At 31.7% G+C, this 15,914-nt stretch overlaps 2 protein-coding genes across 3 annotated transcripts; one reads left to right on the forward strand and one right to left on the reverse strand.

The window, feature by feature from the left end:
* The first annotated feature begins 3,194 nt into the window (after window positions 1-3,194).
* LOC100818040 (uncharacterized) lies at window positions 3,195-9,014 on the forward strand. 2 transcript variants are annotated; one of them, XM_041012814.1, is made up of 8 exons: window positions 3,195-4,025; window positions 4,123-4,357; window positions 4,941-5,051; window positions 6,772-7,248; window positions 7,369-7,595; window positions 7,864-7,911; window positions 8,402-8,597; window positions 8,694-9,014. In XM_041012814.1, the coding sequence occupies exons 4-7, from the start codon at window positions 7,149-7,151 to the stop codon at window positions 8,591-8,593; spliced, it is 567 nt and encodes a 188-aa protein (XP_040868748.1). In that variant the 5' UTR covers window positions 3,195-4,025; window positions 4,123-4,357; window positions 4,941-5,051; window positions 6,772-7,148; the 3' UTR covers window positions 8,594-8,597; window positions 8,694-9,014. The 2 variants fall into 2 exon arrangements, with proteins under 2 accessions (XP_040868748.1, XP_006603769.1); XM_006603706.4 differs by lacking the exons at window positions 3,195-4,025; window positions 4,123-4,357; window positions 4,941-5,051 and having other exon boundaries at window positions 5,058-7,248; window positions 7,366-7,595.
* A 2,041-nt stretch (window positions 9,015-11,055) lies between these two features.
* On the reverse strand, window positions 11,056-15,657 carry CRK63 (cysteine-rich receptor-like protein kinase). The gene is made up of 6 exons (XM_003554762.5): window positions 14,492-15,657; window positions 13,787-13,894; window positions 13,334-13,681; window positions 12,631-12,865; window positions 12,069-12,213; window positions 11,056-11,606 (listed from the first exon to the last, which is right to left on the reverse strand). Exons 1-6 carry the CDS (start codon window positions 15,276-15,278, stop codon window positions 11,229-11,231), a joined length of 2,001 nt encoding a protein of 666 aa, XP_003554810.1. The 5' UTR covers window positions 15,279-15,657; the 3' UTR covers window positions 11,056-11,228.
* Between the last annotated feature and the right edge of the window lie 257 nt (window positions 15,658-15,914).

The raw sequence follows: 15,914 nt of genomic DNA on the forward strand, positions 1-15,914 counted from the left end.
AATGAGTAAGAAGGAATTAAAGTTAGGATTGCATTAATTAAAATTTATGAGGGTGTGGCAGAGGCACAGAGGGCAATCATAGTATATAATGACTCATAGCAACAGGTCCTTTCTACACTGAAATCATCATTGTGACATGGCTTGTCCCTCACTCACTTCCACGTAATAGAATAGGGTCACATAATTTCTTTATAGATGTGACAAACCGACACCTATGACCATGATTATAAAAATGCCCCTGGCCCAAACTATGCAATTAATTGAGTATTGTTACGTGCATCCAGCTAAATTATTAATACAATTAGTGATTTTGTGATTTTTTCAAAGTGGTCATTATAAGTTCCATCAAGTTTTTTTTTTCAAAAATATATTTTATAAATTAATTAAAAATTAATAATTTAAGTAGGAATTAAATCTATGATTTTTAAATTATTAACACGATGCTCTAATCAACTGAGCTAATATCACAATTATGTTATAAAATAAATAATGTTGTTATATATAATACTAAAATTTTTAATATATATTTAATGCACACGTAAATTTAAATAATAAATTTTGTGATAATTAATTTTGATATAATTTATAAGAATTATTTAATCTGTATATTTTTATAAATAAAAAATATTTACTATTAAAATAAATTAATTTATTAAAAAATTTAAGAAAACACTTACAGATTATGTAATCCGTATGCATAATTTATAAGAGTTATATGGATTATATAATGCATAAAAACAAAAAATACTTAAGGGTATTTTTGGAATTCTGTTTTAATGCTGGGTGCACAAGCAATATGCCTGGTGCAGATAGTAAAACCCCAATTAATTGGGTCTGATTCATCGTGGTTACACTCCCTTGATGGGCTTTGTTGGTCTCCCAAACGTAACTCTCAAAAATTCATGACGGGCTTATGTAACTGACAAACCTGTCTTTCTTTTCAAATGGAAGGAAGACATAAAATAAAATGAAACAATGCTTATTCAAAACAAAAAAACTTAATTACTATCCTCCTTTCTTTTTTTATCTATCATTTAAGTTTATTTTGTAGAAATAAAAAAATAAATTTTCTTGATTTTGATAAATTAGTTGTAAAAATTTCCATTTCACCATTTTCTCTTTCTATTCTACAATAAATACATGTATAAATTAATTAAAGATAAAAAATAAAACTACTTAAATACATTATAAGATACAAAATGTAAGAAAATTTGAAAGATAAAATTTACAAAATTTGAAAATTGAGTGATAAAATATATAATTTAATTTTGTTAGGATGTCAATTGTAATATCACCGTTTATATGTCATCACATCAACGCATGTCACAATTAAGCAGTAAAATATTAAAATATGCATTTGCTAACGTGAAAGATAAATAGCAAAAGCTAAAATCAAGAAGAAAAAAAAGTATTCTTCCTTCTATGAATAATTTTTTTTAAAAAAAAAAATATTTTTGATATGCTTGTTTTTTCTTTCTTTCACTGTCTTACATTCTATTTCAACCTTTGTTATTCTTTTTATTTTTTCTATAGCATCACAAAATATTATTTGCCTTTTCAAATAATTTCTTAAGTTAAAGTTAGTATTATTTATCAGTTTTTTTGACAAAATTTATCAAAGCTTTAATCCAAAGAAAAAATTAAGATGGAAATCTTACAATGAAGAATATTATTGCCAATAAATTTTTTATTTTAATTTCACAATCATAATTTTAAAAAATAAGATTAACTTCATAATGGAAACTTGAATTATCATGTCATATTTAATGCTATTACTTTATAGCCCTTTTTGGGTACACACTCCATAATCCTTTACTATTAAAGGTTTTCAATTACATAAATTTACAAATAACAACACCCTCACAAAATTGAAGAGGTATAGTTTTACACTATGATGACTTTTTTTTTTTTTTTACTATGAATGAACGAGTTAAATATGATTAGTTTGTTTGAATTTTTTTAAAAGAGAAAAATTAGACCAAGTTCATTTTATAAATAGTTTAATTTTCATAGATTTTCAGTGTAACTTTTTAGTCAATAATTATAAATACTCTTAAATATGATTATTAGATTATTATTATATAAACCAATAATTTGATCATATATTATAATTAGATGACAATATAAATTTTTTTACACTATTAATATACTTTAATTAAATTTTGAAAAATTCTTAAAATTTAAGAAGCTTAGTTTTTATAATAATTTATTATTTTTTTAAAAATAAAATAAGCAATTTTTTTTATAAAAAAACTAGATAATAAAGCTTAGCTTTCAGAATGAAGAAAAACTGGCTATCTATGAACTTTTTGCTTCCTTTAATTCGTGGCCTCTCTCCGTAGAATCACCGCCGCCACTGTCAGGTTCATTCTGTTTTTTTCTCTTCGTTGTATGTTTTGGTATTGAATTAGGATGATGAAATTCTCCGTTGTATGGTCTGTTACTTCGATTTAACAATGAAAAGGAAAGATATAAAACGTTATATCCTGATATTGCACACCAACTGTTTGATTCATGTCTTGTAAGCACTTGTCATCACTCAATCCACCCTCAAAGAGGATATTTCAACCCACTCCTTCCTTATATTGTTCCATTGCCAGGAATATATCTTGAATTTGACTGCCTCCATCAACTGTTCCTTCATTGTAAAGGCTTGAGAATTACACCCTTCATCTCTCCGGAGTTATAATGTTGACTTGGTGGTTAAAGTGAGAAGGGAGAATGATAGGTGGTGGGTTCCTCCTACTAACGAAAACTAACAAACAAACAATTAACATTTGCCCATAAAAAAAAAACACTCTTTATCTCTCCACAGACAAATTAACCATCAACAGCTTCATCTTTCTGCTTCTTGGAAACACGAAGCAGTTCAATTAGAATCTTGTTAAGGCATGATAATGAGGCAGGTCGGGAGAGGGTTTAGCTCTCTCTATCCCCATCCCTGCAAAAGACGGGTCGGGTTTCGGAGACATGAGGATAAAAAAATTTAAACTCAGCCCCATCTCCATTAGGTTTTGTTTGGGGAAAAGCGTGGGATCCTGCCTCACATTTGGCTTCTTATTATGTTAAGTGTTATTGGTTTTCTATTCTTTTTTTTTTTTTTTGCAGCTAGTTTCATAAATCATGCTGCATTAACAATTTAGCTTAAGCTTTGTGAATACTGAATTGAGGCTTGTTTTGGTTTTGTAGGTTTCTGACTTGTTTTTAGTAAGGTATGGATCAAATCAATACTGATAAGGTTTCTAGTCAGATGTGCAGTGACTTGTTAATTTGGTTTTTGGTTGAACAAAAAATGACAGATTCTGAATTCCAACTTTGAGTTTATTGTTTTGTTATAGTTCAATGTTTAAGTTATAGAAATAACTTTGATGAACTGCAGTGTTCACGCTTGAATTTGTGCATTTGATTTGTACTATTTGGTTTTCTGGACTCTAGGGTTTGATTGTGCATATGGGTTTTGGTGATTACATGTTTACAGCAGTGGCAGTTTCAGTGGCTGTCATCAACGTGAGCATTGTTTTCGAGTGTTTTGCAGATGCGAGCCATAGTTGGTATCCTACAATTTATTAATAAGTTGGTTTTTTATTTTGATGTAAAGGATGGTGAGTTCTGAGATTGAATGTCAATATATTTTGCAGGTTGTTGTTGTTCTCTTAGTTTATTTATGTGGATGGACAATCAGAACGAAATTTGTCCCTTGTGTATATTATTATTTATTTTGATTTTAATTACTTTTCCACAAATTGAAAACCTAAAAATGGATTATTGTTTTTGAGCTAGATGCGGCTGTGTCCCATTGTCCTTTTTTTTAATAGACCATTGCGGCCATTGGTTTGCTAATCATTTGCAGGATCACGTTTTCTGATATCAGTTGGTGGAAACCAGAAATTGTGGGTAGAGTTGGATAGGAACGGGGCAAAACAGAACTATAGTATCCCGTCTCTCTTGAAAGAAGTGGTGTTGACTTTCTCGTAATCAGTGATGCTGGTGAAGTCTCTATCACCTTATTCTCATGCCTTCTCAAGGTACTTTTTGCTTTAATTCTCAATTAAGTTTTTGGGTACCCTTTTTCTTTCTCTTGTATACTTTATCTCAAATTTTCTCCTTTTTTTCTCCTATTAGCGTTGTTCTTGTTGCAGTTTTTCTGCAAGTTTTGGAACAAACCCAAGTTGGGTTCCCTTAAAGTCCTCAAATAGCCTCTGCTGTTCCTCCAAGCCTAGAAATTTAAGCAGATTTTTATGTCTGAGCACTCAAAATGGTGGTGGCTTCAGAGAAAACTCTGGTGAAGTTGGACGTGGAGATGCAGTGATAATTGTGGATCATGGGTCACGTCGCAAAGAGTCAAATCTCATGCTTAGTAAGCTAAACCCATCCGTTTTGTGTTTTATCACTGTTTTTGTATTAACTCCTTTTATTTTTTTATTTTTTGGACGGGGGGTGGGGGTGTGTGTGGAGCCTGCTCATATGGTAATTTCTGTAATCTGTTGAGATTTTCATCATGTCAAGTGCCTAAGACCATATGAAGATAAAAAATGAAATCTGAATGATGGTAGATAGATACTTCATACTTGACCTGCTACAGCCTATAGGCTATTTGCCATCTCTTGCCTCCATTTAAGGATAAAGCTTCCTAGGTCTTAAAAAAGAACTTGCGAGCATGTGAGCAAGTCTGGCATTATTTTAGGATTCTTAGCATTTTCCTTGGGTTGTTTGGCATGCACAATAATACATGATTTTCCTTCATGAGGAAATATAGTTGAGCTGCTTACCCTTTATTTCCCGGTCTGACCTGGAATCTAGATTTGGCTGGCAGAAATAACAATTGCAGTAACACAATTTTCTTTGTGCATCTAGCCATGTCTTTGCCTTTTCATTTCATGACAAAATTGTAGCTATGGAGCAAATTCATGATGCTTCATAATTGTATTTTACATTTACAGGAATTAGCAGAACCATCAATAAGAGATGCTTTTCAATCTTGCGTTGAACAAGGTGCTCATCGCATTATTGTTAGTCCCTTTTTTCTCTTTCCTGGGAGGCATTGGAGTCAGGTAGGTCTGCATAAAATTCTCTCCTAGTTTTCTATAAATTGTCAAAATGATTCTTTGACTTATGAAGATAGAAAATTGACAAAAAAATTTAACATTGGAGTAAGGTAGGTCTGCATAGAACTTTCTTTCATGTTTGGTTTGACGTTGACTTCTTTGAGGAACTTCTTTTATGTTTCTTACTCCAAGTTGGTTCAGTATTTAACATTAATGTTTAGGTTTCGTTTACCCATCTTTCTCTATTTTATTTGTGATTTGTGTCAACATAAATAAATTAAATTAGATTAATAATTTACCTTATCTGCTCGACACCGCAAATAAATTAAGGACCTTATTAAGTGTATATATGTTGTTTATAATATATATTCTTTCAATACAATATTTTAATAATAAATATTGCAAATATTGTTTTTATTATAATAATACATGTTTTTTTTATATAAAAAAATAGATTAACTTTCCCTAAAATAAGCAAATAGAATCTATATTAACCTTAATGTAGAGAACTTGAGGATACATGAGATGCCAATGATTAAGGTTAAACTTTAAGCGAGTCTAGCTAGGATAGGATTCCACAATGTTAAATGAATGCATCTAATTGTAATTAGACTAACCTTATTTTCTACTTGTGGGCTTACCTATATGCTAATTCTGACCGTAGCAAATATGACATACCTGACCTGAATGTGTGAAGGTCGTGAAAAATTTGACTGATTAATTTTAATGTTTTTCTATCATGAAACTTAAATCAGACAGATTATTTGGAAAATCGAGTTCTAATTTCACTCGAATTAGTCAATATATTTGTAATTAAGAAATAAGAATGATGGGTGGGAGATATTAGAAATTGAGTAAATAGTCTCTTTATTGAATGTATAAAGGATTTTACATTCTAACGTATGACTTTTATAACTCTTTTAAAAGTTGTGTCTATTATAATTTATGATTAAGATTGTATGTTTTTTTATTGACATAAAAATTACGAGTGTTGCTATTTCTTATGAAGAGAAATTGCATGAAACTCACATGAATATATGTAGACATGTTTTATTGGCTATTTGACAACTAAAAAGTTAAAGATATTTTTGGGCGTTTGCCCCAAATCATGGTGATGCATTCGTATTCAGTTTTGTCTAACATTTTTGGTACTAAACAGTATTTTCCAACAATTAAACTCTTACAAACTTATTAGTAATTTTTTAATGTATTTTGCTGTTTTTAGCTTTTTTTTGAACGGTGACTGTTTTTAACTATGAATAAGTAGTACCTTGTTAACAATTTAATTTGCATTTAACCATGAAAAGCGTGAATCAACTTACTAATGTGGGTTATTTCAGTGTAATGAGATGTCTCGAGTACTTTGAGGGAGAACCTGTGGGTTAGGCAACAAAAAAGTTAATTTGCATTTAAAAATAAAATTTAATGTTTATGTATTAATAATATAAAATAATTTTATACAATCATTCAATATTATATAAAAGTTTTATTAAGTGCGTAACCCCTTTTTTTTGTTAAAAATATTAATCGTTATGGGGTTGAACGTATAAAAACTCTTTATGTTGTCTGTGTATGCATAATTTACTTTAATTTTTTATTTTATTTTTCTTTTCAATGAAGCAGTGCACTACCTAGTAGCTCCAACTGCAAACTCTAAGATTGCTTATACATAAGTTTTGATAGAGATAATATTGATTGCTGAATATGATTCATGATTTTCTACTAGGAATTTGGAAGTTTCGGAGAGACAACATTGAATACGAATTGTACAATGCAAAACTCGTACTTGGTTCCATTAGCTTGAGCCTGGAGATGAAGTTTTCTTGGCTTATTATTAGGTTTTTAATTTTTATACAAGCTTGGTTTTGTACCATTTCAATTTGGCTATGATAGGGCTGTTTCTTTAGGCTGATTTGTAGGCATGTGATGGTTTTAATCTGACAAGTTTCTTGTATCTGGCAATGTAGCATGGTGCTAGAAATGCTGGGAAATTAAAAGTTTGCTTTATTTGATTTTAAGTGATACCCAAAGGAAATGGGCTAGATTTGAAAGTTGGTGTATCACTTTGTTTATCTGTGAGTATTATCAATTTTTATTTTGTGTATGGGGTTGTTTGTGCATATTCCAGGAAGTTACATATGCAGCGGAAGCATTTTAGGTGTGTCAATTGCATCTGCACCAATTATAGCTCATGCGATGGATGGTGAGCTGCATATCTGATTGGTATTATGTACTTCAGCTTTTCTGTTTATTTTCTTAGTAACTGTCCTCAGTGCTGTCTTTTTCTTTTCATTGACAAGAGTGTTTTGTTTGCAACTAGTAGCTGGGGATGCATTGGTGGATGATCATGAATCACAGGACCTTTCAGAGGAGGAAATAAATGTGCATCACTTGTTGAGATTGGCTAGGAAACTTTGGCTGCCTGCTTTTTTCTTTCTTACCGTTTGTCAAACTTGGACGACTCAATTACAAATATTATTCATTAAACTTACTCTATTCCTCCTCAGTACAAAGCCCAACCCTTTCTCTGTCTATGTATTTGTTGATAAGGTCAGATACTGCATTAATAATTTGACACTGTAAACTAAAGAATGTACCTGAATTATCTCTGTTGCCTCCCCCCACCCCCAAAAAAAAAAAAATTCCAACCACCTTAACATTTTTTCTACTAGGTTTTTTCAAGTTTTCAACATATTTTGTTGGTTAACTCTTGAGTTTTCGTTATGTGACAATGATTTTTTTTGGAATTTTTGTGACCTTGTTCTTAACCATATATGTTTTTGAACATTGATAGTGTTTTTGTGATCTTATATTGCAGTTGTGCCAACGATATATGCACCAAGAAACTCGATTCTTTAAAGTAAAGGTGCATGACTATCTCATATATTTGGTTATGTATGGAAATCTAATAAACTATTTCAGTTTCCCCCCTTATATTCTAATATTATTTCATGATAAACTGGTTGAATAATTGAATTTCCTTTGCAGTTCCTGTAGCATTTAATCACATATTGTCTAGAAACCAGCATTTTTTCTTATCTGCAGCCTTCTGAAAGCAAAATGGCGAAGCCTAAAGTTAGCATGTTCAATCAAACTAACTTGCATGTTCAATGATACTATAATCAGATATTCGGATGTAATAATGTTGCATTGATATAGTTGATCTTCTATGTTGGGAAAACAAGTATCATACTCAGAATTTATACTTTATAGTGATCATTATCATCATCATCAAAATCAAAATACAGGACATTTCAGATCATACTCATGCTCTGAATTTCAGTGATCCCGACAACTAGGAACATTTTTGCTGGGTGACTATTGCCTCTGACATCTGGTGATCCTTTTATCTGCAGTCACTTTATGCCAGCAAAATCGAAGTGCAGGACTATAAGCTTCTTTGCTTGGCTGATGTTGAAGTGAGAGATCAAAAGTTCACTTTGGTTGGAATTCTTGGTAGTTGGTGGCCTATACTGCATTTGCCATTTTGGGAAGCATTCTCTTTTTTCAGAAATAGAATTGGAAGCATCTTGGTGAAAACAACATAACAAGGTAGCCTGCTAATTTAAAATTAGCACTCCTTCTAAGTTCTATGATGCCCCTTTCCCAAGTCTTCTATTGTGATCAAGTTAATCGTTCTCATTTTAGGGAGTTGGGCCTCTGTTGGTTTTGTCCCTTTTGGAGCTTCAACTAAATCATGTTATTCATTGAAGATACCATCCCAAAAGTGTTATGCATAGAAGAAGAAAATAAGGGGCAGGAAATGAGACAGGACTGATTATTACTTGCAAATAAAGTAGCATTTCAAATACTAACTGCCTAGGCTATAAGGTTATCCCTCTCTTGTTTGATGAGTCAAATATGCAAACATTTATATCTTTGTAAAAATGTGACATCTCAACATTCTGTCACAGCCCCTATTCTTCCTCTGCCACTTTTTGATATTTTAAATTAATCGTTAGTATTGAAGTTTAGTTTGTTTGAAAATAGACTTAAATATGTTTTTGTTCATGTAAGTTTGTATTTTTTTAATTTTGGTCCTGGTAAACTTTTTTTGTTTATTTTTAATCCTTGTAGGTTTGTGTCTTTTCAATTTTGGTCCTTGTAAGATATATTTTTTTTCATTTTTAGTCCCTATAAGTTTACGTTTTTTTTTTCAATTTTGGTCCTTGTAAGCACGAATTTGTGGGTATTATAAATGAAAAAAATTAAAATTTTAAATTGATTTAAAATTGAAAAAACATAATCCTACGAAAAATGAATAAAGAAAACTTATAGGAATCAAAATTATTGGGACAAAATTAAAAAAATAAACTTACAAAAGATCAAAAATAAAAAAAATACTAAATTATAGGAATTAAAAATAAATTTAAGTCTTGAAAATATGTAATTTTATAAAAGTAAGGATGTGTTATTTTTTTTTAAATTATTATTGTCTTCCGATGTATACTTAGTAGAGTTAAGAAAGTATTAATTAAATAAGGGAATGATATAATTGAATGTATTTACTTTTTTCAATAAAATTATTTAATGACTTTCTATCCTTGTGCATAAAGTTTTTTTTTTATCAACAAAAATGAGTTAATAATTGTTGGTTTTTTTAGTAGGATATTAAACTCATAATCTTTTTCTTCTTTTTTTTCTTTCATGATCCTTTTCTTCCTTTTTTCTCTTTTACCCTCAAGTCCATTTTATAAGTGTGGAAAGGTGCCTTAAGGCAAGTATTACCGAGTAGTTTTGGACCATTTGGCAGGTATTTGAAGATAAAAAGTTAAATTAAAAAGGTTGAGTTTATGGCGTACTAAATGTTTTACGTTTAATTTTTTTAGCAAATACTTTTAAGATGTTAGTAGAATTATATTTCGAAATACTAAATTTATTAGTCAAAGTGTCGGCAAGACTAGCAATTCAGAAAATGAAAACGTACCTAAAGTTGACTACTACCAAAATGGTCCAAAGACGAAACAATATTTTGTTGGGTCTGTTCGTTTGTTTGGAGGGATACAAAATATATAGCCTTGGATCTATAAGTAAATAAGAGACAATTTGGTTTTTTTCCTCCCCATTCTGTCCCCTTTGTCTGATGAAATATAGGTCCAATGATTAAGATATTTTGGGTTTTTTTTTATTTGAATTTTGAATTTTTTAAGCAACACAGACTTAATCAATTTTGATTTGATTCGAGTTGGAGTAATATTTATATTTTAAATATATAATTTTTGACGTCATATATTAAATATATTTAATCCAAAAGTATTATAAAATAAAAACTCAGAGCTTAATTTACATGCCGGTTATGAGTCCTATTTTGAGGTTGAGACATTTACCCTTTTTTGAAGTTCTTTGCAGGAACGTTTACATTCAAGTTTTAAAGTTTTTTTGAAACATTCAAACAATCTTTCAATCTACATGACTATATTATTCATTTAATTTTTTAATCTTTCTATTTGATTTTTGATTTTCGAAAAGTATAATAAAATAAAAAATTAGAAAATAAATGTGGAAAAAATGTGGAGTATTGTCCTATTTTGAGGTTTTTTTTAGTCAATAATGGTACACGACCCACTTCACTTGTATTATTAAAAGAGCAAGTGGGGCTTGGAGGTTGGAAGAATGAGCATGTTAAATGCATCACATTCTTCAATTACACTAATATTAATAACCACAACATCTTTTCTTTTGGTTTATTTATTCATACAACTATGACATCTTTGATATAGTAAGCAAATTTGAAAAGTAAACTCATCTTTAATAATTATAAATACTAGTAATGACACTTTAGCAGTTTAGCAACGTGATGGATATAATTTATAAATAATTAAGGATATATGATCAGTGGCAGTCAAGCATTAATTTTAAGTTTTGAATCTAGATTTACCAAAATCTGAATTTTTACAAATGTCCAAATATGCAAACAAAAAAAAATCTTCTTTAAACTATGTACTCAATGTTTAGTCATTAGAATTTTACTTGTTTACTCGGTTCGAAAGTTCCATCTCGCTGGTCTCAATTACTATTAAAAAATCTCATATTGCTTACCTCAATTAGTGGGATGAGGTTTAAGTACGTGATGAACAACTTCACTTAATGCTAATTAGTTTGAAGTTATAATGTAACATGCTCTATCCTTCTTTTTGGTTGGTTGCTTGGGGGGAGCTCCCAAAAACATGGAATTATTGGGAATCAAGCTTCCATAATTGTTTCTTCACTTCTTGATGGCCTAATTAAGCTGCATGTGCTAGAGAACTCAGAGGGGCTGTAGGACACACCAATCTTCTTAAATGTGTTTGATGAGGAGCTGTCTATGCTAAAACCTAATGGAGATGTTTGATCTAGAAATCTAGAGTTCAAAAATGGGGGTTGTTTTGGTATAGGGACATCCAAATTTGAATTACTTAACATGCTAGCAACTTGAACCATGAATGGCCTCAGGGAAGCAGAAGCTTGTGTGCATAGTAATCCAATTTGAAACACCCTTGATGCTTCTCTTGCAGGAAAGTCTTCTCCCAAGCCAGGATCAACAGCTTCACCCAATCTGTTTGATTGGTAAAGTTTCCAAACCTGGTGCCAAAAAAACAATTTTCTACATTGGTAATCACAAACACGAAGTATTCAGGATGCAATTGGAAGAGCTTATTTATAGCCTGTTTAGACTTAGAACTTAAGATAAGCATTTGTGTAAGTGTTTGAGAAATATAAAATAACTTATGACATGTCTATAAGTTGTTTTTAGCTTATTTTAACTAGTTCTTTAGAGTAACTTACGAAAACATCTTACATCTTATTTGGGTGGTTAAGAAAGAAGAGAAGAAGGGAAAGATCGCAGATTCGATCCCTCTTGCTAACAAAAAACTAACAATTAACATTTGTCAATAAACAAAATCTTATATCAAAACAATTTGACCATATTTATTTTAATTATAGAAACAACTTATGCATAAGCACTAATATGATAAGTACTTATTGATTAAGGGTTTAATTAAGCTGATTCCAAGTTTTATGCTAATCAGGAACTAGTCTTACTGTTTGCAAAAGGGAACCAGAATCCTCACGGAAGACATTATTCTTCCTGCCACTTGCAATCTCGAGAACAAGTACTCCAAAACTATAGACATCAGCTTTATCTGTAAGTTGTCCTTGAATCAGATACTCGGGAGCCATGTAACCTCTGCTCCAAGAAATGAAAAAAAAAACAGTATCACTTAAAACTATTAAACTTGTTAACAAAATAAATAAAAACTACATAGTTTTAATTACCAGCTCAAGGTTTTGTCTTGGGTGGTTTCTTTATATGAAATTAGTGCCTTTTCACAATAGGGGTGTGCTAGAAATTTGAATCGAAAAATCTATTCTTGACCCTTCATTTAAAAGCATTAAACTTAATGCAATGGACTAGTGTAAGAGAGCATGTTATTGATACACAAATGAATCCAAGCTTACTTCGGTTTTATACCTAAAAAATAGTCTAACTTTTTAGCTTGTTAAAAAACCAATAGATTAAATAACAGGAAGTGGCATGCTCATTTGGAAATGTATGTATGGTTACTTGCATGCATAATATCATGTGCTAAAATCAAAGACTTACAGTGTTCCAGCAATGCCAGTGCTTAGATGCGTTTTATCAGTACCAAAACACCGGGCAAGACCAAAATCTGCAATCTTAGGGCTGAGATTCTCATCCAGAAGAACATTGCTACTTTTTATGTCTCTATGGATGATTCTTATTTCAGAGCCTCCATGAAGATATGCAAGCCCTTCTGCAGTTCCAAGAATTATTTCAAACCGCTGCTTCCATTTTAGAATCCTTGTTATGTCCTTTTCTGCACAGTAGATTAGTATGTCACAAGTTGCATGTTGGGCCGGTTGATTTTATGAAATTAATAAGAGTTAAATATGTTTTTAGTCCTTGCAAATAGGAAAAAGTTCTCCTTTTGGTCCTCAATTATGAAAATGTGTCCTGTATGATCTTATTTACATAAATGAGGAAATGAAAGCAGATGATACTTTTATGAAGGACAAAGATTACATTTGACACATTTTCATAAATGAGTGACTAAAAAGAAGCATTTTATTTTTTAGTGATTAAATTAATTGGAAACATTACAAGATTACTTTTGGTCATGGGTTCAAGAATCCGGAAACAGTTTCTTTGCATATGCAAGGGTAATGCTGCTTACAATATCTCTCCCCCATACCTTGGCATAGTGAGGAGCCTCCGGGCAATGGGGTACACTAGTTTTTATAGTACATTTTTCATTTAGAGTTACTGTGGGACAAAGGGAACTTACCAAAAATGAATTGATCTAAGCTCTTGTTAGGTAGGTACTCATACACAATGAGGCTCTCAGGGCCTTCAATGCTGCAACCCAATAGTTTGACAAGGTTCTTGTGTTGCATTCCACTAATCAAATTCACTTCATTGAAGAAATCATCCACCCATTGCCTATTATTGAAGACCAATCTCTTAACAGCAACATCATTCCCATTTGGCAGAGTCCCTTTGTATACAGAACCAGATCCTCCTTGACCTATCTTTCTTGAAGAGCTGAAATAATCCGTCGCCTTCTCTAGAGTTTCATATTTGTAATTCAAGCTAGAATTCTTCAAGGAAGGAGGAACCTCAATAAAATTGTTTTCTGAGTGATTCAGGAGAAAATGAAATACAGCATCAGCAAAATTAACAAACAATCATTCCAAATATATATTATTGGTATGAACAAGAGTGTTCTCCAGAACATTACTTCTTCTCTTTTTGGTGAAGGCCACATAAGAGACTGCAAGAGTGAGAACTACAACGGCTGCAGCCAAGACTGACCCTGCTGCTATAATGACTCGTTTTCTGGAAGAATCTGAAAAATTAAAACATGGACAATTGCATCAACATGTATACAAAATAAATGACTAACATGTATCTATGCCATCTATGAACTGAAACCTAGGATTCTATTCAGGACAAACTTTAGACACCAAAACTAACCTAAGAGTTATAGCAAAGTTAAAGTTGAAAAGCAGCATTTCATTCACAATGATACAGTAACATTCATCTTTACTTCTTTCCTTCTCCATTTGTCATTTAACCTATAAGCAACACAAGGAATTTGAAACTGCATGGTAACAATATGCAATTGAAATTCCCAGTTGAGCTTCAGTTTCCAAATTCCAACCGATAAGCTTCTCAATAAATACTTAAAGGAGAAGAACATAAAAAGCAAAAATGAATCAAACTTCTTCTGTAAGTTAAAATTAACTTATACATCTCAGCTTTTGGAAAAGTTAAACGAGAGAGTTTTTATAAAACTTATCGAAGTGCACAAATTGATTTTAACTTACAAGAGATGTTTAATTCATTTTTTTCTCCTATAACTAGTGGTTGAGAAGTTTATCCAAAAGGAACCAAGAAACTAATGAAGAATATAAAAACTTCAAACTAGAGCAACAGCTCTTACCATCTCCTTGACCATCTTGACCTCCTTGATTGTAGAACTTAACAGTTGAGTATCTCAAATAGCACCCAGTATTCAAGGCCCTCCCTTCCCTCTTAGGCAAACATCCTTTGACCTCATTTTCAGCTTTCCTCAAGCAATCACTACACCCTTTTACCCCAACAGTTTTCCAGCACTGTGCCAATGCATAAACTCCCCCACCTTCTCCAACTGCAAAAAAGCCTCTTCCCTCATTATTATTCACAGCCACCCTCACCACACTCTCAACCACTTTGCCAACACTCTCAGCAAACACCAACCTCTCACCCTCAGAACCATACTCTGAGGTGCAATTCACTGTGTCCCTCAAAGGGTCATAGTTTTCAGTGTAGAAACTGTAATTGTCATAGCGAAGGAAGCAACCATCAAGGTAAATTCGAGCCGAAACCGAAGGGAGGCAGCGAGGGAGCTTCGTCCGGCTGGCTGCAAAGCATTGAAGGCAATCAATGCTGGAAAGGTCTTGGAAGCATTGTGCCAAGCCATAGATAGGAGTGGTTGTTGTTGATGACATGCCCTCAGAGTGAGTCCCCCAGTTTTGTTTTGTCACAAGTTCTAGAAGTTTTTCCATTTCTTTGGTGAATATGGGTAAGTAGTCACCACTTGTTTGTGATTTCTGTGTGCTGCAGTAGTGTCCCACTTCTGAGATTCTTGGATCAGATAGTGCTGACTGGGAGAAGAAACACAACACTATGAAGATAACAACAACATATGATGGATTGTTGTATTTGTTATAATGATATTTGGAAGCCATGCTTTGTTAGTTATCAAGGCTTTAAGCTGTTAAGGTTAAGGTTAAGTTCCTCCTCGTGATCCTTGATATTGCAGAAAATTACTATAGACAACTATGGCTGATATGATCACAATTGTGGTCGTGATGTCATTATTGAGACTTCAGAAATCTTTACGTTGTGATCGAAATTGCAGTCATGGATTCTTTTGCTTGTTATTTTAGCTCTTGTGTTACTTCTAAGCTTTTGTCTCTTTCTGTTGTGCATGAAAGAGAGTTATAAGTCTTTTGTGTTTTGTGAGTTGGAGAGAGAGAGAGAGAGAGAGTTGAACTTTTCATTCTTGCTGTTGCCATCACTAATGGAAATGGAATGTTCAAACCAAGTACATGCAATGGAAGATCCATTATTAAGAATATTTTCTAATTTCTAATAATATCCAAGGAAGGGGGAGTGTTAATAAATAATAACACATTCTAGTTCTTGTTAATAAAACACTCTCACATGCACTTTCTTTAGAATATAATTTTTATTATTAAATAAAACTTATTAAAAAATTATAAAATCATTAATGACACTTGTTATGTAAAATGTAATTCCATTACAGGTCATGTAGTGAAATACTTATATATATTTTTATACTTAACTAAGTCTCTTTACAA

Source organism: Glycine max, chromosome 19, assembly GCF_000004515.6.
Source record: "Glycine max cultivar Williams 82 chromosome 19, Glycine_max_v4.0, whole genome shotgun sequence".
In the NCBI taxonomy this organism is placed as follows: Eukaryota; Viridiplantae; Streptophyta; class Magnoliopsida; order Fabales; family Fabaceae; genus Glycine; species Glycine max.